General features: G+C 43.5%; 2 protein-coding genes across 2 annotated transcripts in view; one reads left to right on the top strand and one right to left on the bottom strand.

Annotated features, from left to right (window-relative positions):
- LOC101321093 (uncharacterized) overlaps positions 1 to 27,756 on the top strand; it is a 265,172-nt gene that overhangs the window by 13,984 nt on the left and 223,432 nt on the right.
- MTRES1 (mitochondrial transcription rescue factor 1) lies at positions 463 to 9,601 on the bottom strand. Its single transcript, XM_019929529.3, has 4 exons — positions 9,255 to 9,601; positions 6,445 to 6,926; positions 4,745 to 4,817; positions 463 to 741 (listed from the first exon to the last, which is right to left on the bottom strand). Exons 2-4 carry the CDS (start codon positions 6,912 to 6,914, stop codon positions 562 to 564), a joined length of 723 nt encoding a protein of 240 aa, XP_019785088.1. The 5' UTR covers positions 6,915 to 6,926; positions 9,255 to 9,601; the 3' UTR covers positions 463 to 561.

Below are 27,756 nucleotides of genomic sequence, written 5' to 3'. Positions count from 1 at the left end.
AGCCCATTTGGAATCAGTTGGAACAACTTTACTATCCAGACTTCTGGAGACAAACTGAAGGGAACTAAGGCCAACATGTTGGTAATTCAGAAAGGCCAGTGGATAAAGGGGTCTCCCAGTGCTGCTCCCCTAAGGAGATAAAGGGGACCTTGACTTGGCTTGGTTTTGCCTTAAGAAGCCTGAACCCAGGGAAGCTGGTTGACAGGGATAAAACTGAAATGACACTAAGAACAAGGCCAATTTATTTTGCACTGCCTCCTGAGGTAGTTAACGTGGGAAACAGCAGGCTGGTCATGAACACCCTCTCTGGGCTTAGTTCATTCAGCACATGTCTCACTCATGCTCACGAGGTCAAACTGTGGACAAATCAAGCCTGGGAGGGAAATCCAGGCCAAGGGAAGCGTCTATAGGAGCCGCGATACGAATGCTGACTTCCACAAAATTGGCTCAGGAGATTCCACAAATGGTAGGAGAACCTTATTTTAATAAAAACGTCCTCTTTTTAACCTGGCCCCTTCCCCCACCACTAGAAAGCAGCTTTATCGCTAAAAAGCAATCCATTTATTTGAGCGTACTTTTTTTAGGCAATTTTAACTGTTTCCACCGCCGTAACACCACTCTGTATTTCTCACTGCTGGTCTTCTCTTCAAACACTTTTTTCAGGAGAATCCTCATCACTGTCTCTGTTTCTGCTTCTCTATCCTCTCCAATTAGAAGATCCAATGTATCTCCCACTTTCACCTGAAAATTAAAAAGAAAACAGAACCTTCATTACATTTTGGGAAACTCGGCCAATGCAAACATCTCTCCTTTGAGTTTTCACTGGGCGACCACCACCCAGGGCACAGGTGACTCCTCTGTAATGGTCACTTCTCCCTAGTGCTTCCAGGTGAGAGGGCCCCCCCTCTCCGGGCAGATGCCTCAGAACCATGTGGCTCAGTAGGGGCCAGTGTCCCTCCTTCAGGCTGAGACAACTGGCTGCTCGTGGACAGGGCCTGTGTGGCTTCAGTTTTGTCTATTGCATGACTTCAGGAAACACTTGAATGGAAGCATTTATTTTGTAACAGTGGCAAAAGATGAAGCGGGGCACAACCTTAGAGATTATGAGCACAGTAATTACTACATGCACTGAGAAGACAATTTTCAGTGTAACACTTTCACTGATTTCAACACAGTTAAGCTACATCATTGGGGACAGGGCACAATTTGTTGGAAATCTGTCACAGTGGAACAACGGTCAGCTGCATCTCCTAAAGAAATCGAAGTAAATAAACTGCTTTCCAGCATTGGCTAGCGCCCGTGATGCCACATCATCAAGGAGACAGGACTCAACGCACAAGGATGGGATGCCACAGAAAAGAGGGTCGAGCTGGATGCTGACTTGGGTTAAAAGGGCTGAGGTCAAACCCATTTTTGTCCAGATGGGAGCTTTGGGTTGAGCGAGTGCAGGACATGCCCTGGGGGCAGTCACATCAGTGCTGCCACGGTGCAAACAGCCCATGAGACACCTGGTCCTGGCAGCTCAGGATCCCAGGGGATCTGCCCAGCAACTCAGGAAGGGGATAAACTGACCCAGGTGCCACATGCTTCTACTAGAACACAAGCCAGGATGACCAGAGGCCGTCTCAGACCATTCACCACCGCTTCCAAGCCAAGGATGGGGGCAGTGGTGAAGCGATGGACAGAAAGACAGGGACAGACCTCCATGTGTGGGCCATGGACTCTAAGTGGGCACAGGTACCCATTCAAAAGCCTACTTGGGGGCTTCTGTTTAAGGAGCATGGTGCCAAATGCTTATGTTTGCCTCATTTGTCGATGAATGCCCTGAGGCAGTCTAACTTCACGCTGTTGGGATATCTGTACCTCACTAGGGCAAGCCACCCACTCAAGGCTTCCGTAGGCCCAATACTAAGTCTACAACGTGGGAATGCATGCCTGCTCACCATGATGCCACACTGGTCAATCCAGGCAGCTGGATGTAAAACTCACAGGGGCTAATTTTAAACCATTAACTCTCCCCTCTGGGCTGAGAAGCAGAGACTCAAACCACAGCGAGGCATGAAGACCACTTCTCCTTGTGGGTTTGAAGGCATCATCTGGGCTGGGCAGAGGGGGGAGTGGGGAGTTGCGGGGAGGGGCGGTCAGTCCTCCTGAAGTTCTGCTGGATTCAATTTTTATTTTTTAAATGACCATTTGCCCAAACTGTGTAGACATTTAAAATCAATGTTCAGAAATACACGGCTTGGGAACTCTGCTTTACCTTTTTTGGCGTAACTTTGTGTCATTAAAATTCATTTTTTAATAAGTAATATAAGCACATGATACAATACGTAAAAAAAAGGTATAAAAGGGTATACAGAGAAAAAGGCAACCCTTCTCATGTATCCTTTCGTGGATATACTATGTGTGATGTCTGCCCCTTAAGAGGAGAGTGGATCGTTCTGGTGGCTTTCTTCTAGGGCAGAGAATAGGGAAGCAATGTTTCTCCTTTACCCGGTGAATCCCAGGGAGAGGTGAGGTTAGGAAGGCTTCAGTCCCATATTTGGGCTCCATACACCCTCTATTTAGGTCAACAGTTACCCAGCACCCACAGCACTCTGGGCCCCATCTGGTGTGCAACTCACAGAAAAGCTCTGCTCAGCTGCAGGCAGCCAGGGTTAGAGCTGCAGCATCAGACAGGCGCCTGACCCTTCAGCCAGCAGCCAGGCTCAGGCCCCACGGAGCAGGCCACGGAAGGGGAGGTGTTCCTCATTCCCTGCAAAGCCCTGTCCCTTCTACCGTGGGAGACGGCACAGTAGGCACAAAGCAAAACTGGCTGGAATTAGGGGCTGTTCCAAGCATCTACATTTCCAATCTCCCCTTAGCTGCAGTTACTATGGCTACCAGGCCTCCTAGTAACAAGGCAGCCGAGTGTTAATGCTGGCCCCTTCCTTTGCTGACCCCCAGGAGAAATCTGGAAGGCAGCCAAGACAACAGAACACCCAAGGCAGAATGAAGAAGCAGCAATTAGACTGTAGTTAACAATATCTCAAAGCACAGGGAGAAAAATAGATTTATGGTGTCTGTAAATGAGGCCCTGGCAGAGACACTGTGCACCAAGAACAGATCTTGTCTTTGGAACACTGTGGCTGGTGAGAAGGGGGTTGGGCTACAAGCAGGAAAAAGCAATTAAGGGACAAGAAGGACCTGATCTCCAGGTGCATGTCTGGAGTGCTTGATTTCCTACAGCTCACTGAGCAAGGACTGACACCTGCAGTCTGAACCTGTCAGGTCAGGTGCCATCAGAGGGATCTGGGCCTTGTGACTTGGCGGCCAAGACAAGCACTGGGGATCCCCCCTCCTGTCCACTCAGCTACAAGAACCACTCTGAGTCTGGGGAGCAGAGACTGAAGACAGCCTCAGTGCTCACCCAGGTCCGTGGCCAATGGCTCACACCCTCCCATGTCCCAGGGGTACAGGATGCAGCTCAGGTCCTCCAATCCCAGGAGTGTTTGAAATATGAAAGAAGCTAAAATAAAAACAACCTTCAAAAGTGTGTCTAACTTCCCTGGAACATTTATTCCCTGGACACTGACTAAGAGTTAGATTATGTCTGCCAATGCCTCATAGGTCTGTGTCTTCCAAACTTTTTAAGGGTCTCTGTCATATACTTTTTAAAATTGTTTTGTTAACTTTTACTATCATTATATTTTCCAATTACAAAAGTGAAACATACTCGTAAAAAATTCAGAAAATAAAATGCATGAAGAACATATAACCCACAGTGCCCCACTCAAAGATAAATACTAGTAGTATTAATATTTTAATTCTATATATGTATATATGTAACTTTTTACAAAAATTCATTTTTAAAAGAATATATATATCATTTATTATAACACTGGATACTAGAAATACATTTTCTTATAATACTTGTGGGTGATTCTTTCACTTAACAATAGTACTGATATGGAGCTGTCAGGAAGTATGAAACCTTCTTTTTGATGGCTGCCCTGCACACAGAGCAGTGTATCCAGCAGGTACTGGGGGTTGGGGGCTACTGCTGAGCTGAACAGAACTGCACATCTGCTCAGGTAACAGCAGGCCAAAGAAACCTCTACATGGATTTAGCCTGATTATTATGATTTCACGGGCCTAACATTAATGACTTAGAAGTTTAATAGATTTTTGCCAGTTCTGATAGTGACTTGTCTTAAAATTTTGTAAAGAAAGGGAAAGCTTCATCTCAAAGTCATTATGGCTGCAAAGAGCAAGTGGTCTGTGTAACTGAAGCTATGTGACCAGGCCTGAGGGAGACCTTAGAGGGGGCAAGACAGACATACACGAGGAGCCACTGATGCCCCAAAGAAGGACCCCGGGGGAAACTGGGGGAGGCATTAACTGAGTACTGGAAGAACAACAGACAAAAATATCTGGCTGTCATAATATCTCACTGTGGGCTTTTCTGGGGGCGCAGTGGTTAAGAATCCGCCTGCCAATGCAGGGGACACGGGTTCGAGCCCTGATCTGGGAAGATCCCACACGCCGCAGAGCAACTAAGCCCGTGCGCCACAACTACTGAGCCCACGGGCCACAGCTACTGAAGCCTGCGCACCTAGAGCCCGTGCTCCGCAACAAGAGAAGCCAACACAATGAGACGCCCACGCACCTCTACTAAGAGTAGCCCCCGCTCACTGCAACTAGAGAAAGCCCGCGTGCAGCAATGAAGACCCAACACAGCCAAAAAAACAACAACAAAACTCACCGTTCTGCTTTTCTTCCATAATTTTTCCCCGTTCAGCCTGAGTTCACCTTTGTAGAATGCATCTTCCACTTTGCTAAAAAAAGAAGAAAAAAATCAAAGTGCTTTAAAATAGAAATATATTCAAAACAATTATATAATTTTGAGAAAAGTACCAGCTGTTTGTAATGCTTATCCTGACAGTGACTGGCCTCCCCACAAAATCTCCATTCTGGGTGCTGGGAAAGTGAAAGTCAACTGCTTCCATATACATCTAAACAGGGAGACCAAAGGGCACTGCCGAGTACACGCTGGCTGCTGCAAAGACCTGCTAGCGCTAGCAGGCAGGTAACCAGCGCCCTGCTGGGGTTTCCAAGGGGGCTGGAACCCGCATCTAGCGCATTCAGGATGGGCCCGGTGCTCTCCACGTGACTCCCCCTACAGCAGTCACCTTAGAGGTGGTAGCGCCTGTGATTCACGACAGCCATAATGAGTGGGCACTCCCTTCCCTTCACGTGCTGTGAGAAAAACCAGGCACCCCATGTATGGTGAGGCTATTGAGAAACCCTCTGCTAATCTGCACTGAGGATGGGGAAGTGCCAATCCAGCAGCTGCTGATCTCTTTGAATTTGATCACTGGGACAACCAGACCAGGGCAGGATACAGACAAAAACGAGTGCCCTTTCGTTTTAGTGCTCTGACTCCAGGCGACTGACATCTGGGGTTCTCCTAATAAGAACAGCAGCAGTTACTACTGTGAGAGAGGGAGAGGCCCCTCGTGAGCCTGCCAGATTTCAGAGAACATTCAAGTCCCGACCAGGGTGCCTGTGGGTTCAGAGTTAAAAACTGAACTATGCCTTTAAATCAGAACATAAAGATACAAATTACACAAGGGAATCTTTCTTAATTTATTATTCATACCACAGTTCTTATCTTGCATGCAGTATGCACACAATGATTGCTAAAGGAATGAATGAACAATGAGGATCACTATTCTTATACAATTAGTCTAGCAGAGAAGGAATGAGAATATTAAAGAAATCTTGAAAGTTACACTTAGTGTCTCTATGCACTATATATGAACACACGTAGTATTTTCATCATCATAGCTAACATACCGAGTACCCACTATGTGCCACACACTGTTATAAATGCTTTAGGTAGATAGACAGACTCATTTAATCCTAGCCACCACCTTCTAAAGCTGGTTCTATTACCCCCATTTTACAGATGAGGAAACTGCACAGAGATTTTAAGTAACTTGTCCAAGGTCACACACAACCCAGGATTGAAACCCCAGTAGTCTGGCTACAAAGCCTGCAGTCTTAACCACTATGTTATACTGCTTCTGTTGATTCTAAGAGGTACCTTCTCACTGTAGCGTTTGTGAAACCCAGGTGCATTCTATGCTTGCTATATACATCTAACATGGTGATTCCTTTTTTCCCCAAGAAGCTGTTTTTACATCAATGGTTCATCTTACAAAGTTGATTGTGTCTTAGAATCAAGGAAATATGCCATGTGGGACCTGCAGGCAGTCACTTGACTTCTTTGGGAATTAGTTTTCTCATCTATAGAATGAAATAATTGGAACAGATTACCTATAAGATCCTTTCACATCTATGGTTACTCTTCACCATAATATAAGCCATGTAATTGGTAATGCTGCTTTAAAATAACCAACAAGCGGACAAGCGATTTTGTATTAAAACGCATATACTTACTTTCTCCCGATATCTAGGCCTGTCTTCAGGATAACATCATATCGGAAAGACTGCACTACTTTGTCCAGGTCCTTATGGTCTCTGACCGCACTGGGGTCGTCCTCTGGCTCCTCTTCCTGCTCACTCATCTCATGATGCTCACTCTCTTCATCAGAGTCCCCTTCATCTTCCACTTTTTGCAGAGTCTTTTTAGTGGATTTTTTAGAGCTTACATTACTTTTGAGTCTTATGGAAAATGGGAAAATATATTCTTGAGATATTAAAAGCCCTGAGAGTCTCAGTGAGAAAATGTTATGGAAAAATGTTTTATAATTTGAAGCATTTAACTTGGTATTAGACAAATATAAGTATCGATTCCAGGAAGCACAGTGTTTATGTGAAGGTGTCCCTCGTAGCGCTCCGCAGAGCCCAATCCAGGCATCTGGCTTTCTTAAAACGCTGCTGGGCAATCTGATGCTAGTCATAGCCATGGCTCATACGACCTGAAACAGACAATAATTCAGTTTTACTTCCCAAGTGTGCTATCCTGGCATTCTTACAACATAAACCATACACACCATGAACACTTTACATTTAGTACTGTACTTATGCTTCCTCCTACAAAAGGCCATGTTGGTCCACATGTACCAAGGGCCATGCACACTGTACTAGGTGAGTCTTCTGGCTGTAATTAACGTGCTGACCTCACAGGGTGGTCGTGAAGGTTGAATTAGATACTAATATGTATGAAAACACTGGTTCTACTCTTCTCACTCCCCCAAATTAGCTTGGGTACTGACTGCTACTGAAAAATATTAACAATAGTTCTCAATGATTTTTTTTTCTTTTTTTTTTTTTTGGCTGTGCCATGCAGCTTGCAGGGATCTCAGTTCCCCCACCAGGGATTAAACCCAGGCCACAGCAGAAATCCTAACCACTAGGCCACCAGGGAACTCCCTCAATGATTTATTTTAAAAAGGAAAATCTCAGGACAAGAAAGACTATTTACTGACATACATTACATCCTTACAATATTGACTTTGCAGAAGATACCAGATCATGACTTCATGAAAGCCAGTGAGTCTCTAAACTTTATTTCAATCTCCAACTCCAGCAAATCAGAGCTAGGAATGAGCAAACTGTACAGATCTGCATTTCACCTCCTTTCACATCTTCTTCCCACTGTTTAACAGAGGCAGTAGCTAGCAGAGAAAGAAGGGGCCTGGAGACCCACAAACTAGGTAATTGTTTCCTGAGGCAGAGGTGCTGACATGCCACATGTCCTGTGTGCTCCACTGGGAGGACTCTTGGAAGACTGCACCTGGTTCCCTCCAAACTTTGCCCCATGCATCTTCTACCTTGCATGTTGTATCCTTTTGCTGTAGTAAATCATAGCCATGACCCACAGCTGAGTCCTGTTGAGTCTTCCTAGTGAAATCAATGAACCTAGGGGTGGTCTTGGGAACCCTGACAAAATATCCAACTGCCTATTCGACATCTCCATTTGGGTGCATAACAGGCACCTCAAACTTAATTGGCCCAGAAACAAACTCCTGATATATCTCTAAGCCCAAATCTGCTCTACCTGTGGCCTTCCCCATCTCAGTTAATGGTAACTCCACCCTTCTAGTTCCTGAGAACCAAGGCTTCCAGTCACTCTTGACTCTTCTCTTTCCCCCGTACTCAGATCCATAATGTCAGGAAATCATGTGGCTTATCTCCAAAACATGTCCAGTATCCCATGACTTCTCACCATTCCCACTGTTACCACAGATTCAGGCCACCATCTATCACCAGGATTACTACAAAGGCTCCATTACAGTGTGTTCTCCATAGAGCAGTCAGAGTGAGTCTTTTAAAAAGTAATTTATATCATGTCACTCCTTCCCTCACAACCTTATAAAAGCACAGAGAAAAGCAAAATCCCTCCCTTGGCCTACAGTCCCTGTGTGATCTATCCCCTTCATTTCCGCTCTGACCTCATCTCCTGCCTCTCTCACCCATGCTCACTCAGCTCCTTCCTGAGGATCCTCATACACAACAGGCACACTTCTGGGTAGATCCTTTGTTCCAGCTGCCCAGAACACTCTTAGCCCAGATAACTGCATGGACAAATCACCTTCACCTCAATGAGGTCTACTCATTCCAACTCCATTTAACAGGTGTCTTGTCCTCCAAATCTCCCCTTGCCCCGTTCTACTTTCTTTTGCAATAGCACTTATCTGCTATGTTATATAATTTACTGCTCAATCCCAAGTGCCCAGAATAGTGCCTGACACATGGTAAGTGCTTAATTAAATACTGTGAAAGTAGGTCAAAAAAACGGTGCATTAGAATGAAGAACAATGATGGGGCTGGGCTGATGGGTAAGAGGCTAGATCTCCAAGGGCCTTCCCTATCAAAGCTTGGACTTACCCAGAACGCATGAGAACTATAGCAAGACCTTAAGTAGGGAAGTGATCTGATAGGAGTGCTTTTTAAAAGATTTCTTTGGCGACGGCGTGGATGTAAGGGGAGTATCACGGAAGGAGGCCTGAAGGTTTAGAGTGAAATCTTCAGGAGAGACATAAAATCGGTGAACTAACCGAAGGCTGTAAGAAAAGCAACGACTGGAATGTAGAGGCAACGCTGTCCTTGACCTGCGGGACATTTGAAATCCCTCCATGTTCCTAGGCCTATTAACTACTCCGTATGGAAAACCTGATTTAACTGCTTTTAGTTCAACTGCAAGCAAAAATCTTCTCTTCTTTTGAAGACCTCGGAGGCTGACCAAGTGCTGAGACAAGGTCATGTTCCCCTCGCTCCCTCCCTACCCCCGTCGGGCTGCGCACCTTCCCGGGTCCTCAAGGTCAAGGGAAACTGGACACCAGAGTCCTCGAGCTCGCGGTCTGCGTCTGCAGCCAACAGGAACGGCCGAGCCCAGGGCAAGACGGCCTCGGCCCGCCGGGTTCGCAAGGCCCCTAAGAATTCCCGGATCCACGGGGCGTCCCGAGCTGGCCCGGCTGAGGCAGGACGCCAGAGACTCACGCGGAGACCTGGCAGGAGCGCGGGAGGGGGACTGGAGCTCGCCCTGCCCGTATTTCCCATGTGCTTGCAACAGAAACGGGAGCGAACAGGGGCCACCGCACGCCGGGCAGGGGCGCAGTTACCTGTACGTCACCGCCTCTCCCCCCTCCCCGCCCCGCCCCGCCCCCCCAGCCCATGGCTTCGCCGAGCGCCGGACTCCACACCCCGCCCTGCCCTTGCCCCTCCCCTTCCGCCGGCGCCGGCGCCGGCGCCGGCGCGGTGAGAGCAGGCTGGGCGGTGCGCACTGGCACGGCGGCGATGGCAGCGGCACGGCGACCCCTGCTGGAAGCCGCGCCTCGGAGGACTGCGCCAGGAGGGCTGCTGAGAGAGGACAGGGCCAGCTCTGAGCTGAGCGGGAAGCGCACGCTGAGTGATTGATTCCACATTGTTGAAGAAAGCTTTTCTTTTTAATTAATTAAGTAGGACTTCCCTAGTGGCACAGTGGTTAAGAATCTGCCTGCCAGTGAGGGGACAAGGGTTTGATCCCTGCTTGGGGAAGATTCCACAAGCCGCAGAGCAACTAAACCCGTGTGCCACAAGTACTGAGTCCGTGTGCCGCAACTACTGAGCCCACGCGCCTAGAGCCTGTGCTCCACAAGAGGAGCCACCACAATGAGAAGCCCACGCACCGCAACGGAGTAGCCCCTGCTCGCCACAGCTGGAGAAAGCCTGCAGGCAGCAACGAAGACCCAATGCAGCCAAAAATAAAATAAATAATTAAGTAAATTAATTTTTCATTGAAGTATAGTTGATGTATAATATTATATAAATTACAGGTGTACAATATACTGAGTCACAATTTTTAAAAGTTATACTCCATATTTGCTATATTCCCATTTTGTATAATATATCCATGTAGCTTATTTTATACCTAATAGTTTGTACCTCTTAATCCTCTATCTCTATATTGACCCTTCTTCTTTCCTCTCCCCACTGGTAGCAGCTAGTTTGTTCTCTACATCTGTGAGTCAGCTTCTTTTTTGTTATATTCACTAGCTGGTGTGTTTTGTAGATTCCATATGTAAATGATATCATACAATATTTGTCTTTCTCTGTCTGACTTATTTCACTTAGAATAATGCCCTCCAAGTCCATCCTCCAAGTTGGACACTTAGGTTGCTTCCCTATCTTGACAACTGTGAATACTGTTGCTGTGAACATTGGGGTACATGTTATCTTTTCAAATTAGTGTTTTTGCATTTTTTCGGAAATATACCCAGGAGTAGAATTGCAGGGTCATATGGTAGTTCTATTTTTAGTTTTTTGAGAAACCTCAATACAGTTTTCCACAGTGGCTGCATCAATTTACATCCCACCAACAGTGTACAAGTGTTCCCTCTTCTCCAGTCCTTGCTAACATTTGTTATTTGTGTTCTTTTTGATGATAGTCATTCTGACAGGTCTGAGGTAATATCTCATTGTGGGTTTTTTTTTTTTTAACATCTTTATTGGAGTATAATTGCTTTACAATGGTGTGTTAGTTTCTGCTTTATAACAAAGTGAATCAGTTATACATATACATATATCCCCATATCTCCTCCCTCTTGCGGCTCTCATTGTGATTTTAATTTGCATATCTCTGATGATTCATGATGTCGAGTATATTTGCATGTGTCTGTTGGCCATATGCGTTTCCTCTTTGGAAAAATGTGTGTTCAGTTCTTCTGCCCATTTTTAACAGCTATCTTTTTTTTTTACTAAATTTTTAATTTTATTTATTTTTATTTTTGGCTGCTTTGGGTCTTCGTTGCCGCGTGCAGGCTTTCTCTAGTTGCGGCGAACGGGGGCTACACTTCGTTGCGGTGCGTGGGCTTCTCATTGCAGTGGCTTCTCTTTGTTGTGGAGCATGGGCTCTAGGCGCGCGGGCTTCAGTACTTGTGGCATTTGGGCTCCGTAGTTGTGCCTTGTGGGCTTTAGAGCGCACGCTCAGTAGCTGTGGCACATGGGCTTAGTTGCTCCACGGCATGTGGGATCCTCCTGGTCGTTAAATCTGTACTACAGATTTAATATATTGTTAAATCTGCCAAGAATAGGAGTTAATCATTATTATTATAAACTGACAAGATTGCTGTATGGTTATAGGTGATTATGGAAGGAGATAAAAGAATACAGTGGGGCTTCCCTGGTGGTGCAGTGGTTGAGAGTCCACCTGCCGATGCAGGGGACACGGGTTTCGTGCCCCGGTCCGGGAAGATCCCACATGCCGCGGAGCGGCTGGGCCCGTGAGCCATGGCCGCTGAGCCTGCGCGTCCGGAGCCTGTGCTCCACAACGGGAGAGGCCACAACAGTGAGAGGCCCACATACCACAAAAAAAAAAAAAAAAAAAAAAAAGAATACAGTGCTATTGGATTACATAAAATCAACTTAGTCACTGGCCTTTAAAACAAAATAAACATTTCATTAGATGAATCAAGTTGATTTTTAACTTTAAAATGCTAATTAATATAAAAAACTGCTGTGAAATTAAGAAGTGATATTGTGTGTATACACATATTTGTGATTTTTAATTTTTTCACAGAAACCTGCCCCTGCTGTAGTACATTGTAGCGACTGTAGTTCTGACTGGTTTAGACCACCTAGTGGACTAAATTTTTACTCCATCAACAGGGCTGCTGCACTGGGTCAGACCAAAAGACACTGAGAATTGAAATCAGAGTTGAGCCTACAAGTCTGGGCTCCAGCTTTTAATTTTATTTATTTATTTAAATGAAGTTCAATTTTTTTTTAATTAATTAATTTTATTTTTGTCTGCGTTGGGTCTTCGTTGTTGCACGCGGGCTTTTTCAAGTTGCAGCGAGAGGGGGCTACTCTTCCTTGCTGTGTGCAGGCTTCTCATTGCAGTGGCTTCTCTTGTTGCAGAGCATGGGCTCTAGGTGCGTGGGCTTCAGTAGTTGTGGCTCATGGGCTAAGTAGTTGTGGCTTGCGGGCTCTAGAGCGCAGACTCAGTAGCTGTGGTGCACGGGCTTAGTTGCTCCGCAGCATGTGGGATCTTCCCAGACCAGGGCTCGAACCTGTGTCCCCTGCATTGGCAGGCAGATTCTTAACCACTGCGCCACCAGGGAAGTCCCTGGGCTCCAGCTTTTAATTTAGCTCGAATATTTAATTTTACATAAAGTGATGAGTAAATCAGAGCACTTTTCATTGGGGCCTGAGGTGACTTTAACATTGTATTTTAATGCAGGAGGAGCAGCCTTACTTTCCATACTCTCAACATTGTTATAGGCTTTACTTTCTTTTATTTTCTCTTACAATTTACTACTTATTTATTTGTTTCCTTGTTTAAATGAAGAAAAATTACCTGGAGAAGAAAGTTCTTTCCACTGCCTCACTGATCACAAACCTCAAGGTTAGCTAATCACCAAAGAAAGATGTTTTAAGCGTGATCAGTTCCAAAGCCCCCTCCCTCCACTCTGACCCCCACCCTCTCTCACCTTCTCAAGGCGTTTACTCTTTAGAGTCTCCTCCTTCCTGAATCTTTCTCACTCTTCCGTATCATTCCTGCCAGCACACAAACACAACATGTTAACGAGTTCTGATCATGTCATGTATAGCTAAGATATATTTAAAATTTAAAAAATTTAATAGAAATAATGTAGTGATACTTTTTTCAGTCCACTTTATTTTTGAGATTCTTTCCATGTTTATACATATATTCTGGCTCCTTTATACAATTCATATATAAATTATTCCCAGTTGTTTCCTTCCTAAAGTTTCTTTCAAACATCGCAGCAATTTACTTATGGAGGTATCATCCTTTGAAACTTTCTCTAGGGTGTTTACTTAGAATAGGAATCTCTGGGGACTTCCCTGGTGGTCCAGTGGGTAAGACTTCGAGCTCCCAATGCAGGGAACCTGGGTTCGATTCCTGGTCGGGAAACTAGGTCCCGCATGCATGCTGCAACTAAGACCCCATGTGCCACAACTAAGACCTGGTGCAGCCAAAATAAATAAATAAATAAATATTTTTAAAAAGAAAAAAAAGAATAGGAATCTCTGGGTCCAAAAGTAATTATATTTTCTTCAATCTTACTAAAAAATGGCCTAATTTTACTAATTTACATTTGCACAAGCTCATGAACATAATATTTTCCCCCATTCTTCATTTATTCATTCATTCATTCATTCATTTTTGGCTGTGTTGGGTCTTTGTTGCTGCACGTGGGCTTTCTCTAGTTGCGGTGAGTGGGGGCTGCTCTTCGTTACGGTGCGCGGGCTTCTCATTGTGGTGGCTTCTCTTGCTGTGGAGCACGGTCTCTAGGCTTGTGGGCTCCAGTAGTTGTGGCACACAGGCTCAGTAGTTGTGGCGCATGGCCTTAGTTGCTCTGCAGCATGTGGGATCTTCCCGGACCAGGGCTCGAACCCATGTCCCCTGCATTGGCAGGCGGATTCTTAACCACTGTGCCACCAGGGAAGCCCCCCACCCCCATTCTTCTTAATAGTTCATGTTATCAGATTTTTAAGTATTATCAGTCTCATGGATGAAAAATGGTACCTTGTTTTAATTTGTAAACTTTCCCTGATTGGTAGTAAGATTGAATATCTTTTTATATATTTGATGGCTCTTCAGGTTTCTCTTCTTTTATTTGCCAGTTTATATCCTTTGCCCACTTTTCTTTGTAATAGTTGTCTTTTCCTTTTGCCTGTCCCGAAGGTAAATGCCAGTACCACTACGTATGGGCGTGCATAACTCTAGGAACTCACTCATACTCATCTGCAGCTCCATTCAAATTAACTGCAGTGGAGATGGCACCCCTGGGATTGTGCAGTGTAGTGGCCATAGTACCCATGCTTCTGATCTGGGTCTATGATGCCTTTGCTTTCTTTAACAATAGCTTTTTAGGGAGTTCCCTGGTGGTCTAGTGGTTAAGACTCTGTGCTTCCACTGCAGGCGGCCCAGGTTCAATCCCTAGTCAGGGTAGTAAGATCCCACAAGCCTGTGGTGTGGCCAAAAAAATAAAAAATTAAAAAAAATTTTTTTAATTAAAAAGTCACATGCATGTGTTTCTCTAAACAATGTATTGGCAAGTTTTGTTCTTAAAATTTACATAAATTGTGTCATACTAAATGTCACACGTATGATGGCTATATGTCATCAACATACTATATGTTTATGACTTGTGCTTTCACTCAACATTAGGTTTCTATGTTACCAAACGAAACTTGAGTCCGCTTGCCTGAAGTGCAGCAAAGCCAATCTACTGACACCAGGTTGTGATGAAGGAAAATACAGTGTTTATTGCAGGGCACCAGGCAAGGGAGTGGGAGACAAGCCTCAGATACACTCCAATTTGGTTTTTGAGTTTGGGATGTTTTAAAGGGAAAGAACAAAGAAGTTGGGGTTAATCATCTTGTGACACCTCTGTGACTATTTTTTCTTTTGGCCATGCCGCAAGCCTTGTGAGATCTCAGTTCCCCAACCAGGGATTGAACCCAAGCCACGGCAGTGAAAGGGCCAAGTCCTAACCACTGAACTGCCAGGGAATTCCCTCTGTGACATTTCTTAAATTATAGTTCTGAGAGTCAGGATGTCTCTGGTTTATGATTCTCTGGTCAGGTGGTCCATGGCTCAGGGATCTGTGAGCTCATCTTACCCTCGAGAAACAATGTGCGTCGATGTGTTTATGACAATATCTATGCTAGCAATTTTAGTACATTAAGGATGCTCTTGGGACTTCCCTGGTGGCACAGTGGTTAAGAATCCGCCTGCCAATGCAGGGGACACAGGTTCGAGCCCTGGTCCAGGAAGATCCCACATGCTGCAGAGCAACTAATCCCGTGCACCACAACTACTGAGCCTGTGCTCTAGAGCTCAAGAGCCACAACTACTGAGCCCGGGTGCCACAGCTACTGAGCCTGCGTGCCACAGCTACTGAGCCTGTGCTCTAGAGTTTGAGAGCTGCAACTACTGAGCCTGCGTGCCACAGGTACTGAGCCCGTGTGCCGCAGGTACTGAGCATGCGCTCTAGAGCCCGTGCTCCACAACAAGAGAAACCACTGCAATGAGAAGCCCGCACACCACAACAAAGAGTAGCCCCTGCTTGCCGCAACTAGAAAAAGCTCGCGTGCAGCAACAAAGACCCAAAGCAGCCAAAAATAAATAAATAAATAAATAAATTTTTAAAATAAATAAAGCAGTTGTTCCAAATCAGTTTACAAAAAGAAAAAAAAAGGATGCTATTCACAGCAGCAGATTTAGTCATCTGACTATGGTTGATTAGTGTTCAGTTAGCACAGGATTGTGATCAGAGGGAACAAGAACAGGAATAAAGTTTTGGATAGAGAGGTTAATCATGAACTTGGTAAGGGAATTCAGTTTCAGGGGGACTCAGTTTCAAGATATACCCTTTTGTTGCTGGCAACTGTAGTTCACCCACTTATTTTACCACTTATAATACTCCATAGTGTTAGTGTACCATTTTTTTGTGCGGTACGCGGGCCTCTCACTGTTGTGGCCTCTCCCGTTGCGGAGCACAGGCTCCGGACGCGCAGGCTCAGCGGCCATGGCTCACGGGCCCAGCCGCTCCGCGGCGTGTGGGATCTTCCCGGACCGGGGCACGAACCCGTGTCCCCCGCATCGGCAGGCGGACTCTCAACCACTGCGCCACCAGGGAAGCCCCATAATTTATTTTTTATTCTTCTGTTGATGGACTATGACTTCTTTCTAGGTTTTTTCTTGGGTTTTGTTTTGATATAATGGAAAATGTGCTTATGAATCGCCTTTTTATTTTTTTAATTTATTATTATTTGTTAACAGGAGAAAATCAAAGTTTAACATGTATACATGAGATAGACCCAGAAAAACTGAGTAAATCACCAAAATGGTTGAAATACCATCCTCAGCTAATGATAAAAGATGATGTTGAGGATGAGGGGAGGCAGTTAAGGGAGGTTCCCAGGAAAAGCTCAGTAAACAAGGGTGATGTGATGCAGATTTAAGTTAGGGCCTTCTGCACTGATAAGAGTTTCTAGAGATTTGGTCATCCTCTTCTTCCAGGCACAGAGAGGGAGACACACTTACCAATGGAGATTTCTCTTACAAATGTAAATGTTTCTTACAAAAGGACAACTCCTAGTCGGTTTTCAGAGCCCTTCCCATGTCTGCTGTTTTCAGAGAATAACCAGCTTAAAACAATTAATGTGCCAAAGAGACGTATTTTAGGGTGGCAAGTTTTGCTCCCCTACGGGACCACCTTTGAAACTTTTAAGAAATTTCATGTCCAGAAGGTGAGTTGGTAGATGGTTTCATCTCACTGAACCAGTCTCTTAGTCCTGACACTAGGTCAGTTCAGTTACTCATTTCAAAAGAGAGGTGGGGCTCTCAAAGTTAGGCCTAAGGGTACAAGCAGTTAGGTATTTAATAAGAAGCATTTCTACAGAGACAGAACGAAAATAAAAGTTAATGGTTGGAGGAAGTTATAAAGCCAGTCTTGATGCCGAAAACTCAGCTTCTATTCACTGGTGCCGAACCAAATCTCGGAGACAGAGTTTTGGGTTAAGTAGAAAAGAATAGCTTTATTGCTTTGCCAGGCAAAGGGGGACACAGTGGGCTCATGCCCTCTGTGCTAACCCAGGGAGATTTAGTGAGGAGTTTTCTAGCAATGGTTCAAGGGCGGGGTTGATGATAGGGATCAGGGTGTGTGCAGGGCCTGCATTCCTTTAATCTGGCCTCAGGTGGTCTCCTGATGAGCTTCTGTGGTTCTCCAGGTTATCAAACTCTGACCTTCTCTCTGGAATGAAGAATGCTTCATCAAATAGCTAACATCGGGACTTCCCTGGTGGCGCCGTGGTTGAGAGTCCGCCTGCCGATGCAGGGGACACGGGTTCGTGCCCCGGTCCGGAAGATCCCGCATGCCGCAGAGCGGCTGGGCCCGTGAGCCATGGCCGCTGAGCCTGCGCGTCTGGAACCTGTACTCTGCAGCGGGAGGGGCCACAACAGTGAGAGGCCTGCCTACTGCCAAAAAAAAAAAAAGTTAACATCTTCCATTTGTTCGGGGTTTTAGTTCTGCAGAAGAGCTCAAAGATTTTGTCAGGTGTATCCCTTGAGGTGGAACCAGGACCCTGTTTCAAGCCTGCACTGTTGTTTCTTGGCCACTCCTCCCTTGTCTCTGCATCCCCTCCCTTCCCTGATTAACAACTGTTTGAACGTGCCCTTTGGAATTCAGGGAAGGTTATGGAGGCTGAAGCCTATTTCCTACAAACAAGGAACAGGGGACTGAGAGAGGCTTCTGTGACCAGGAGCCCCACAGGGTCCTGCTCTGTTTCAGTCTGAGTCTGGAGGGCAGTCTAGATGTAGGGGTCAAAGCACCTTTTGCAGTTCGAATGTTTCTGATGATGTCATTGGGTGATCGGGTAAACTTTCTGAGTGACTTGCACAGCAATAGGCACGAAGATTTTCTAAACGTGGACTGTTTTGGTGATCTCTCTCAAGTTTATATCTAAGTTGTTCAGTTTCAATTTGCAGGGCTTCAGGAAAGGCACAGCACTGGCTCTCAATGATTCCAAGTCAAAAGTGGGAGAAAAATTAGAAATATTAGTTTGGAGAGTTGTGTTTGAATACTCACGAAGTTTCCAAAATCTGGAGGGATCAGGCAGGGGGAAAAAAGATAAATGTTTCAATTCTGCTTACAAAGATATAATTTACAAATTGCTGTAAATCAGAGTTAGCTTAAGAGAAAAGAGAAAATTTCCTCCAATCTGGAAAAACAAGACATTAAAAAGAATCAGCAATTTTTCAAACAAAAGTCATGATCTTAAAGTTATCAGAAATGTGTACTCAGAGTTCTTTCCATGAAGATAAAGCAATTTACAAAACATCAGAATAAAACTATAACAGTCTGTAAATGACAAAAGACTTAAAATGGCATGGTTAGGGCTTCCCTGGTGGTGCAGTGGTTGAGAGTCCGCCTGCCGATGCAGGGGACACGGGTTCGTGCCCCGGTCCGGGAAGATCCCACATGCCGCGGAGCGGCTGGGTCCGTGAGCCATGGCCGCTGAGCCTGCGCGTCCGGAGCCTGTGCTCCGCAACGGGAGAGGCCACAGCAGTGAGAGGCCCGCGTACCGCAAAAAAAAAAAAGAAAAAAAAGGCATGGTTAAAGATCTAATTACAATGCAATTGGCAAAGGAGTTTGGTTATGTTACTGAACACAGGTTCAGGTGCCCAATTCTCAGTGAGACCAAACAAACCAAAATATCAAGTTTGAGAAAGGTTTATTGCAGGGCCAAGCAAGGTGAACGGGTGGCTTGTGCTCAAAACCCCAAACTTCCTGATGGCTTTTGGGGAGAGGTTTTTATAGGCAAAATTTGGGGTGAGGGCTTAAGGGTGTGTGACTTTCCTCTGCTTGGTTGGTGGTGAGGTAGCAGGGTGCTGTTCCAGGAGTGTGCTCAGCCTGAAGTTACCATCCCCCAGCTGGGTGGGGCCTTGGTTCCTGGTTTTGTGTTTTTTTTTTTTGGCCGAGTGTAGGGATTGAACTGTGTTCCCTGCATGGGGAGCCCAGAGTCTTAACCACAGGACTGCCAGGAAAGTCCCCTTAGTTCCTGTAGAAGAACTCAAAGATATTGTTCTGTATATCCCTTGAGGAGGAACTAGGACCCAGCTTTAATTGGGGCACTATCGTTTCCTGATTGCTTATCCTTTGTTTCCGCATTCCCTTACTTCCCTGATTAAAACTGTTGGAATCTTCCCTTTGGAACTCAGGGAAGGTCTTAGGCGCTGAATAAAGCCTATTTCCTACAAAGAAGAAATGAGGGATATGGAAAGGATTTGTGTCCCTGAGGGCCCCACAAGGGTCCTGTTGGGTTTCAGTTATCTCTGACATACAACATTTTAAGATGTTACTAGAATTATGACTGATACCATTACACCAAGACACATTAGAATTCTAGGAATTTCGTATAATTTCTAGAACATTTATATTAATAACATTTACCCATACAATATAACCTAAGAGGCTTTATCATCACTCATTTGACAATGTTCCTTGTGTAATTTAACACCAAATAAGTCTAATTAGTTAATATCTCTTTAACAAGGAGAGAAAACAAATCTCTCAAGGTGTTCCAGGGGCTTCTAGAAAAAAACCTCAAAGTTATTTCTAGGTCAATAACCCTTCATTTAGAATTCGATTTTGGGGGAGTTTGTCAAAAATATCAAAAAGGTTTTAAAACACTTAGTCAAATAGGATCATAGGTCACTGTTAAACAATATTTAATTACACCATCCAACAAAGTGACAAAAGATTTCAAAGGCAAATACAGACTGTTACAATGGATTACTTAAAAAGTAAAGAACCTTCTACAATCTGTTATCAAAGGCAGATCAATGGTTCAAGAAAACCTTGCCCTCTCAACAGGTAGAACCAAATTCTAGCTTTGCACCAGCTTACTTTTGATATTAAAATTTATTCACTCAATTAAATTTATTCCAATCCCAGCCATCTTGACTATGCATAACTCTCTTCTCAAGGTTCCTTTTCCACAAACCTTCTATAACTCCCTTTTTTACACTCAGATTGTCCTGTGCTTCCCCCCACCCCTTTTTTCTTTAATCTCATTTTAGGACAAAAATACTTTCTTTTAACAAAATGCATTTCCATTCTTTATACTTTTTTCTTCCTTGCATATAAAAATGTTTCTTTATTAATTTTAGTAATTTTAATTACATACATTAATTAGAATTTTTAAACCTTAGAAGCATTAATTTCTAGTGAAAACTAATATGTGAGCAATTTTAAACTGTTTGTTATACTAGTATTTTTTTTTTTGGATTGGCAAACTTATGAATACCTATGGTAGGGGAGCAAAATTTACTACCCTAAAATATGTCTCTTTGGCATAATAATTTTAAATGCTGGTTATTTTCTGAGAAACCACAGACATGGGAAGGGCTCTGAAGTTGCCCTTTTGTAAGAAACATTTACATTTATAAGAGAAATCTCCATTTGTAAGGGTGTCTCCCTCTCTGTGCCTGGAAGAAGAATATGACCAAATCTCTAGAAACTTATCAATGGAGAAGGCCCTACCTTCAATCTGCATCACAATCATGCTTGTTTACTGTGCTTTTCCTGGTAACCTTGACTCTCCTCACTCTCACCATCCTCTTTTGTCTTTAGCTGAGGATGGTATTTAAGGTGAGGGCTTCAGCCATTTTAGTGACTTACTCAGTTTTCCTTGGCCTCTCCCATGTATACGTGTTATTAAATTTTGAGTTTCTCCTGTTAATCTGCCTCATGTCCATTTAATTCTTAGACCAGCCAGAAGAACCCAGAAGGGTAGAGGAAACTTTCTTCTTCCTCAACAATATCATAATTTCTCATAGCATTTTTTTTTCAATGTGGTATAAGACATTTCTAATTAACTTAAACATCTTTAGTTTTTCTGTAATAAGATGACAAAAGTAGTTAGACTTGTTTAGCAATGAATGTTTCCGTATTTTATCTTATTTAGAAATGATCTAGACATTCAATGAATTGCCGTAATTTAACTTAACTTAGCAAACTAAAAGTTTCATTTACCAAAAAGTTTCAGAGAAACTATTTTAAGTAGATATACCATAAAATATAATTATTAAAGGGTTTGACTAAAAACTCTTATCTCATTCACATTTATTTAATTTACTTGTTTCCAACAATTTTTACCAATCGAGTGGATATGGAATGGTATCTCATTGTGCTTTTAATTTGTGCTTCTCTGATAACCCATGAGGTTGAGCATCTTTTTATTTGTTTATTAGCAACTTTTGTTTCCTCTACATCTGTTTTGCCCATTTGGGGCTTCTATTTTTATGTTTTCTGTTGGGCTATATTGTGGGCTGAGTTTTGTCCCCCTGAAAGATATGTTCAAGTCCTAACCCCCAGTCCCAGTGAATGTGACCTTCTTTGGAAATACGGTCTTCACAGATGTAATCAAGATAAGGTCATACTGGATTAGGGTGTGCCTTGAATCCAATATTTGGTGTCTTTATAAGAAAAAAGAGAGGGAGATTTGGATACAGAGACACAGAGGATGCACAAAGGGAAGAAGGCCATGTGATTGAAAACAAGCATGGCCCTGTGGGGCTCCTGGGCATGGAAGCCTTTCTATGTCCCACGTTCCCTGTTTGTAGGGAACAGGCTCCAGCCTCCATAACCTTCCCTGAGTCCCAAAGGGCTGATTCTAACAGTTACCAATCAGGGAAGGGAGGGGATGCAGAGACAAGGGAGGAGCAGTGAGAAATAGTGAAGCCTTGGGACAGGATCCTGGTTCCCCCTCAAGGGACACAGTAACAATATCTTTGAGCTCTTCTGCAGAACTAAAACCCCCAACAAATGGAAGATGTTAACTCCTTGATGAAGCATTCTTCATTCCAGAGAGAAGGTCACAGTTTGATAACCTGGAGAACCACAGAAGCTCATCAGGAGACCACCTGAGGCCAGATTAAAGGAATGCAGGCCCTGCACACACCCTGATCCCTATCATCAACCCCGCCCTTGAACCATTGCTAGAAAACTCCTCACCAAATACCCCTGGGTTGGGACACACAGTTTTGAGGGCATGAGCCCACTGTATCCCTCTTTGCCTGGTGAAGCAACAAAGCTATTCTTTTCTATTTCACCCAAAACTCTGTCTCAAGATTTGATTCGTCACTGGCGCACAGAGGCCGAGTTTTCGGCAACATAATGATTGAGGAAGAGACTGGAGAGACACAGTTACAATCTAAGGAATACCAGGGATTGATGGTAACCACCAAGAGCTAGGAGAGAGGCATGTAACATATTCTCCCTCAGAGCCTCCAGAAGGAGCCAACTCTGCTGATATCTTGATTTCAGACATCTGCCCTCGTGAACTGTAAGAGAATAAATTTCTGTTGTTTTAAGCTACCCAGTTTGTGATAACTTGTTACAGCAGCCCTAGGAACTAAAACAGGCAGTTTCTTTTTATCTATTATAAATTAATATAATAGAAAGATTATAAATTCAAGTTATAAATTTGTAGGAATTTATTATATATTCTGTGCTACAAATCTATGTTGATTATGATGTTGCAAATATCTTCTCCTAGTTTGTGGCTGTCTTTTTACTTTCCTTACGGTGCCTTTTAACGAAAAGAACGTCTTTTTTTTTTTTTTTTTTTTTTTTTTGCGGTACGCAGGCCTCTCACTGTTGTGGCCTCTCCCATTGCGGAGCACAGGCTCCGAATGTGCAGGCTTAGCGGCCATGGCTCACGGACCCAGCCGCTCTGCGGCATGTGGGATCTTCCCGGACCGGGACATGAACCCGTGTCCCCTGCATTGGCAGGCGGACTGTCAACCACTGCGCCACCAGGGAAGCCCTAGGTGGCAGTTTTTAAAAAATAAATGTGCTTCTTATTCGTTCTCTACCCTAGCCTGAAAAAGAAACCAAAAATTATAATTTTCTAGTAAAAGGAAAAGGAAAAGTTCTTTGGCCAGTGGAATTCTCAGTTCTTTGAACAATGTGGTTTAGAAGATTATAAAGGGCAGTCTTTCATGGTCTGAATCTATAATTTGTTCTAAGTTTCCATAAACATGTGCCTTGCCACCATTCATTTTCTGCTGTCCCACAATTTCAACATCTGTATTTGGATGGATATTGTACAGGTAACTAGGAATCTTTTTATTATTGTCTTAATGGCCAGGAAGAATGAAGGAGGATTGCACTGATTTATATATCATGTGTATTCTAAAATTTTTATTTTTATATTTTAATAAATATTGTATGCATTTAAAGTATACAACATGATGATTTTTTTAACATCTTTATTGGAGTATAATTGCTTTACTATGGTGTGTTAGTTTCTGCTTTATTACAAAGTGAATCAGCTATACATATACATATGTCCCCATATCTCTTCCCTCTTGCATCTCACTCCCTCCCATCCTCCCTATCCCACCCCTCTAGGTGGTCAGAAAGCACTAAGCTGATCTTCCTGTGCTATGCGGCTGCTTCCTACTAGCTATTGGTTTTACATTTGGTAGTGTATATATGTCCATGCCACTCTCTCACTTTGTGTCAGCTTACCCTTCCCCCTCCCTGTGTCCTCAAGTCCATTCCCTAGTAGGTCTGCATCTTTATTCCTATCCTGCCCCTAGATTCGTCATGACTTTTTTTTTTTTTTTAGATTCCATATATATGTGTTAGCATACGGTATTTGTTTTTCTCTTTCTGGCTTACTTCACTCTGTATGACAGTCTCTAGGTCCATCCACCTCACTACAAATAACTCAATTTCGTTTCTTTTTATGGCTGAGTAATATTCCATTGTATATATGTGCCACATCTTCTTTATCCATTCATCTGTCGATGGACACTTAGGTTGCTTCCATGTCCTGGCTATTGTAAATAGTGCTGCAGTGAATATTGTGGTACATGACTCTTTTTGAATTATGGTTTTCTCAGGGTATATGCCCAGTAGTGGGATTGCTGGGTTGTATGGCAGTTCTAGTTTTAGTTTTTTAAGGAACCTCCATACTGTTCTCCACAGTGGCTCTATCAATTTACATTCCCACCAACAGTGCAAGAGGGTCCCCTTTCTCCACACCCTCTCCAGAATTTATTGTTTTTATATATATTTTTTGCAGTACTCGGTCCTCTCACTGTTGTGGTCTCTCTCACTGCGGAGTACAGGCTCCGGATGTGCAGGCTCAGCGGCCATGGCTCACGGGCCCAGCCGCTCCAAGGCATGTGGGATCCTCCCAGACCGGGACACGAACCCTCGTCCCCTGAATCGGCAGGTGGACTCTCAACCACTGGGCCACCAGGGAAGCCCTATTGTTTGTAGATTTTTTGATGATGGCTATTCTGACTGGTGTGAGATGGTATCTCATTGTAGTTTTGATTTACATTTTCTCTAATGATTAATGATGTTGAGCATCCTTTCATGTGTTTGTTGGCAATCTGTATATCTTCTTTGGAGAAATGTCTATTTAGGTCTTCTGCCCATCTTTTGATTGGGTTTTTTGTTTTTTTGATATTGAGCTGCATGGGCTGCTTGTAAATTTTGGAGATTAATCCTTTGTCAGTTGCTTCATTTGCAAATATTTTCTCCCATTCTGAGGGTTGTCTTTTCACCTTGTTTATGGTTGCCTTTGCTGTGCAAAAGCTTCTAAGTTTCATCAACATGATGACTTGATATACATATACATAGTGAAATGATTACTATAGTTGAGCTAATTAGCATATCACCTCCTCATATAGTCTTTTTGTATGTGTGATGAAAGCACCTGGAATCTATTCTCTCAGTAAATTTCTGTATTCAGTACACTATTATAAATTACCATCATCATAGGGTATATTACATCCCCATGACTTATTCACGTTACAGAACTGCAACTTTGTATCCTTTGACCAACATCTCCTCATTTCCTCCACCTCCCAACTCTGGGAACCACCAGTCTACTCTCTGCTCCTATGTATTTGACTTTTGTATTTTTAATTAATTATTTATTTATTTATTTAATTTATTTAGGCTGTACCAGGTCTTAGTTGTGGCATGCAGGAGCTTTAGTTGCAGCATGCAGACGTCTTAGTTGTGGCATGTGAACTCTTAGTTGCTGCATGTGTACAGGATCTAGTTCTCTGACTAGGGGTCAAACTTGGGCCCCCTGCATTGGGAGCGCAGAGTCTTACCCACTGGACCACCAGGGAAGTCCCTACATTTGACTTTTTTAGATTCCACATATCAGTGAGATCATGCAGTTTTTCCTTTCTGTGTCTGGCTTATTTCTCTTCGTATAATGTCCTCCAGGTCCATCCATGTTGTTGCAAATGGCAGGTATATTGGGTGTACTTATATTAGGTTGAACCACGTGAGATTGCTGATATGTAACCATTTTTAACCTATAAAGACAGCAATTTCATATGGCTGAATTGTGTATATTTAGAGCTTGAATGGAAGCAAATCCTATGGCATGGTTATGGAAACTCTCTCTCTCTCTTTTTTTTTTTTTGCTGTACGCAGGCCTCTCACTGCTGTGGCCTCTCCCGTTGCGGAGCACAGGCTCCAGACACGCAGGCTCAGCGGCCATGGCTCACGGGCCCAGCCGCTCCACGGCATGTGGGATCTTCCCGGACCGGGGCACGAACCTGTGTCGCCTGCATCGGCAGGTGGACTCTCAACCACTGCGCCACCAGGGAAGCCCTGGAAACTCTCTTTTTTGCTAAGGGAAAAAAATTGGTGAAGATTAAAGAACCACCATAGGTAATTGTGTCATATGTTGGTAAACCTTAAAATTCAAGGCTACTAATTCAATGTTGAACTTTTGATAAACCATTAGGATCTGATCAGGAAATAAGCCTTGCTTTGAGTCTAAAGGGGGAAGATTGGTGGCGTTTCAAATGCTGGCACACTATTAAATGGGCTTTGTTTTCTTTTAAGCAGCTGGTGGGGAAATGACCAATACAGGGAGTTGGGAGAGAGGACAGAAACAATCGATATCACAAAAGACCAAGTTAAATTCACTCATTCACTATCAGGCAGTTTTAACTGTTATATGAAGAACTAAACTTGAATAATCTCAAGCTCACATGTTCCAGAGTACAAGCTTATAATGTTACTGCCATCTGTCCCCCAGATTAGTTTAGTTGTTGTGTTGTAGTATTCTCATCTTCAGGTGTCATGGGGTTCCAGTATCTGATCTTTTTTTGCACTCCCCTTGTGTGTGTACTGCACTAAAGCACACATTCTTAGAAATTACAAATCTGATTTTTGCTGTAATGAGTAAATGTTATCCCTAGCCTCCTTTTATATAGTACTTGAATCTGTTTCTTAACTCTGAAAATCAGGACTCAGAACTTTACGTGTTGGTCAGTGAGTAGGGTATACTCAGATAATTTGAGAACAGGGTCAGGAAATGGGATTCATTGAGACAGATAATGATAGTTATCAACATAAAACTCACAAAATTGGCCATTGGTGGAAACAAAGCAGCCTAAGAACTTGGTTTCTAATGTGTGTTAGCAGATAGATGTATGCCTTTGGACAAGTTATTTAATGTGACTATGTCTCCGTTTCTGGATCTCTAAAATGAAGACAAAAAATTACTGTGAGGATTAAAGATAATCTGTGCACAGGGCTGCAAGATTTAGCAAGTGAAAATACAGAATGCCCAATGAAATTTCAATTTCAGATGAACTACAAATACTTTTTTAGTATATGTATGTCTCAAATATTGTATGGGACATATGCATTCAAATTTAACTGGGTGGCTTGTATTTTATCTGCCAACCCTACCTATGTAAACATGCTCATTATCGTTCCTGGCACAAATAAAGAAAAGCAATTTCCCATGTCTCCATCAAGGATACTGTCCAAGTAGGAAGGCATCCCACAGATCTCATCAGCAGACTGAACTGTCACTAATAATAAGATGAACTCTGGTATTACAGCTGCCTGTTTACCTCTATCCCCTCCCAGTCTGTCAGCTCCCAGAGGGTGATAACCATGTTTTGTTTCCTTTCCCCACCTCACCATCTAGTATCTAGTCTAGCGTTCTGCATGTAGCAGGGGCAGGATACATGCGTATTTGTAGAAAGAAATTCAGGCAAGAGCCAGGTTGAAAGGTTGGCCATATCTTCAGCACTGGATGGCTGGTCAATACAAATCTTCCTGTCCAGTTAGTGAGAGAAACTGGGGGCATGAGGCTGCCTGTCAGGGTCCGTTGAGCTCTTCCAGTTCACTTTACCTTGATTCTCTTTTCTCCCAGCAACTGATATCCTGAGGCTGTTTCTCAACTAGACTTTCCTGTTGGGAAATATATATGGTGGGCCATCCACACAAATATTCCATTCTCGGCTGTAAACTTTCTCAAGACAAGTGAGTAAAGGGATGAACAGAAAACACCAAAAGTCTATAGAATGGTTATGAACGTGGATTCTAAAGCCAGATATCTTGGTTCTGATACTTATTAGCAGTGTGACCTTGGCCGTGTCAGTTAACCTCCATGCCTCACTTTCCTTTATTGTAAAATGGGGATAATAGTATATCTCTCTTAAGGATGGTGGTGAAGGTTAAATGAGTTAATATATGTAAAGTATTTAGAACAGTGCATGTCATGTGATAAGTAATATATATGTGTTAGCTAAAAAGAAAAAAAAAAAGGAAAGATGAGCTCTGGATTTTTGCTGACAGGTGGGGTATCTCTCTAACATCCTTCAATGAACTGGCCAATTTAATCATCCTTATCTATGGTCTTTCTATGAAAATATAAACTGTTCTCTTGTAAATGACCAATGCAGACCATTGTCAAAAGCCCTTACTCATTTATAGATTTTCTTCT

The sequence above is a fragment of the Tursiops truncatus genome, chromosome 12 (genome assembly GCF_011762595.2).
Source record: "Tursiops truncatus isolate mTurTru1 chromosome 12, mTurTru1.mat.Y, whole genome shotgun sequence".
In the NCBI taxonomy this organism is placed as follows: Eukaryota; Metazoa; Chordata; class Mammalia; order Artiodactyla; family Delphinidae; genus Tursiops; species Tursiops truncatus.
Note: the sequence above shows the minus strand (reverse complement) of the source record. Positions and strands in the feature narration are given on the sequence as shown.

Bases quoted from the DNA above. Each gene is read 5' to 3' on its own strand.
- MTRES1 (XM_019929529.3), bottom strand. From the start codon at position 6,914: ATGGCTATGACTAGCATCAGATTGCCCAGCAGCGTTTTAAGAAAGCCA. The intron at 4,818-6,444 runs GTAAGTATATGC...TTCTTTTTTTAG, and splicing joins GGCCTAGATATCGGGAGAAA to CAAAGTGGAAGATGCATTCT. The intron at 742-4,744 runs GTGAGTTTTGTT...TTTAATTTTCAG, and splicing joins TATGGAAGAAAAGCAGAACG to GTGAAAGTGGGAGATACATT.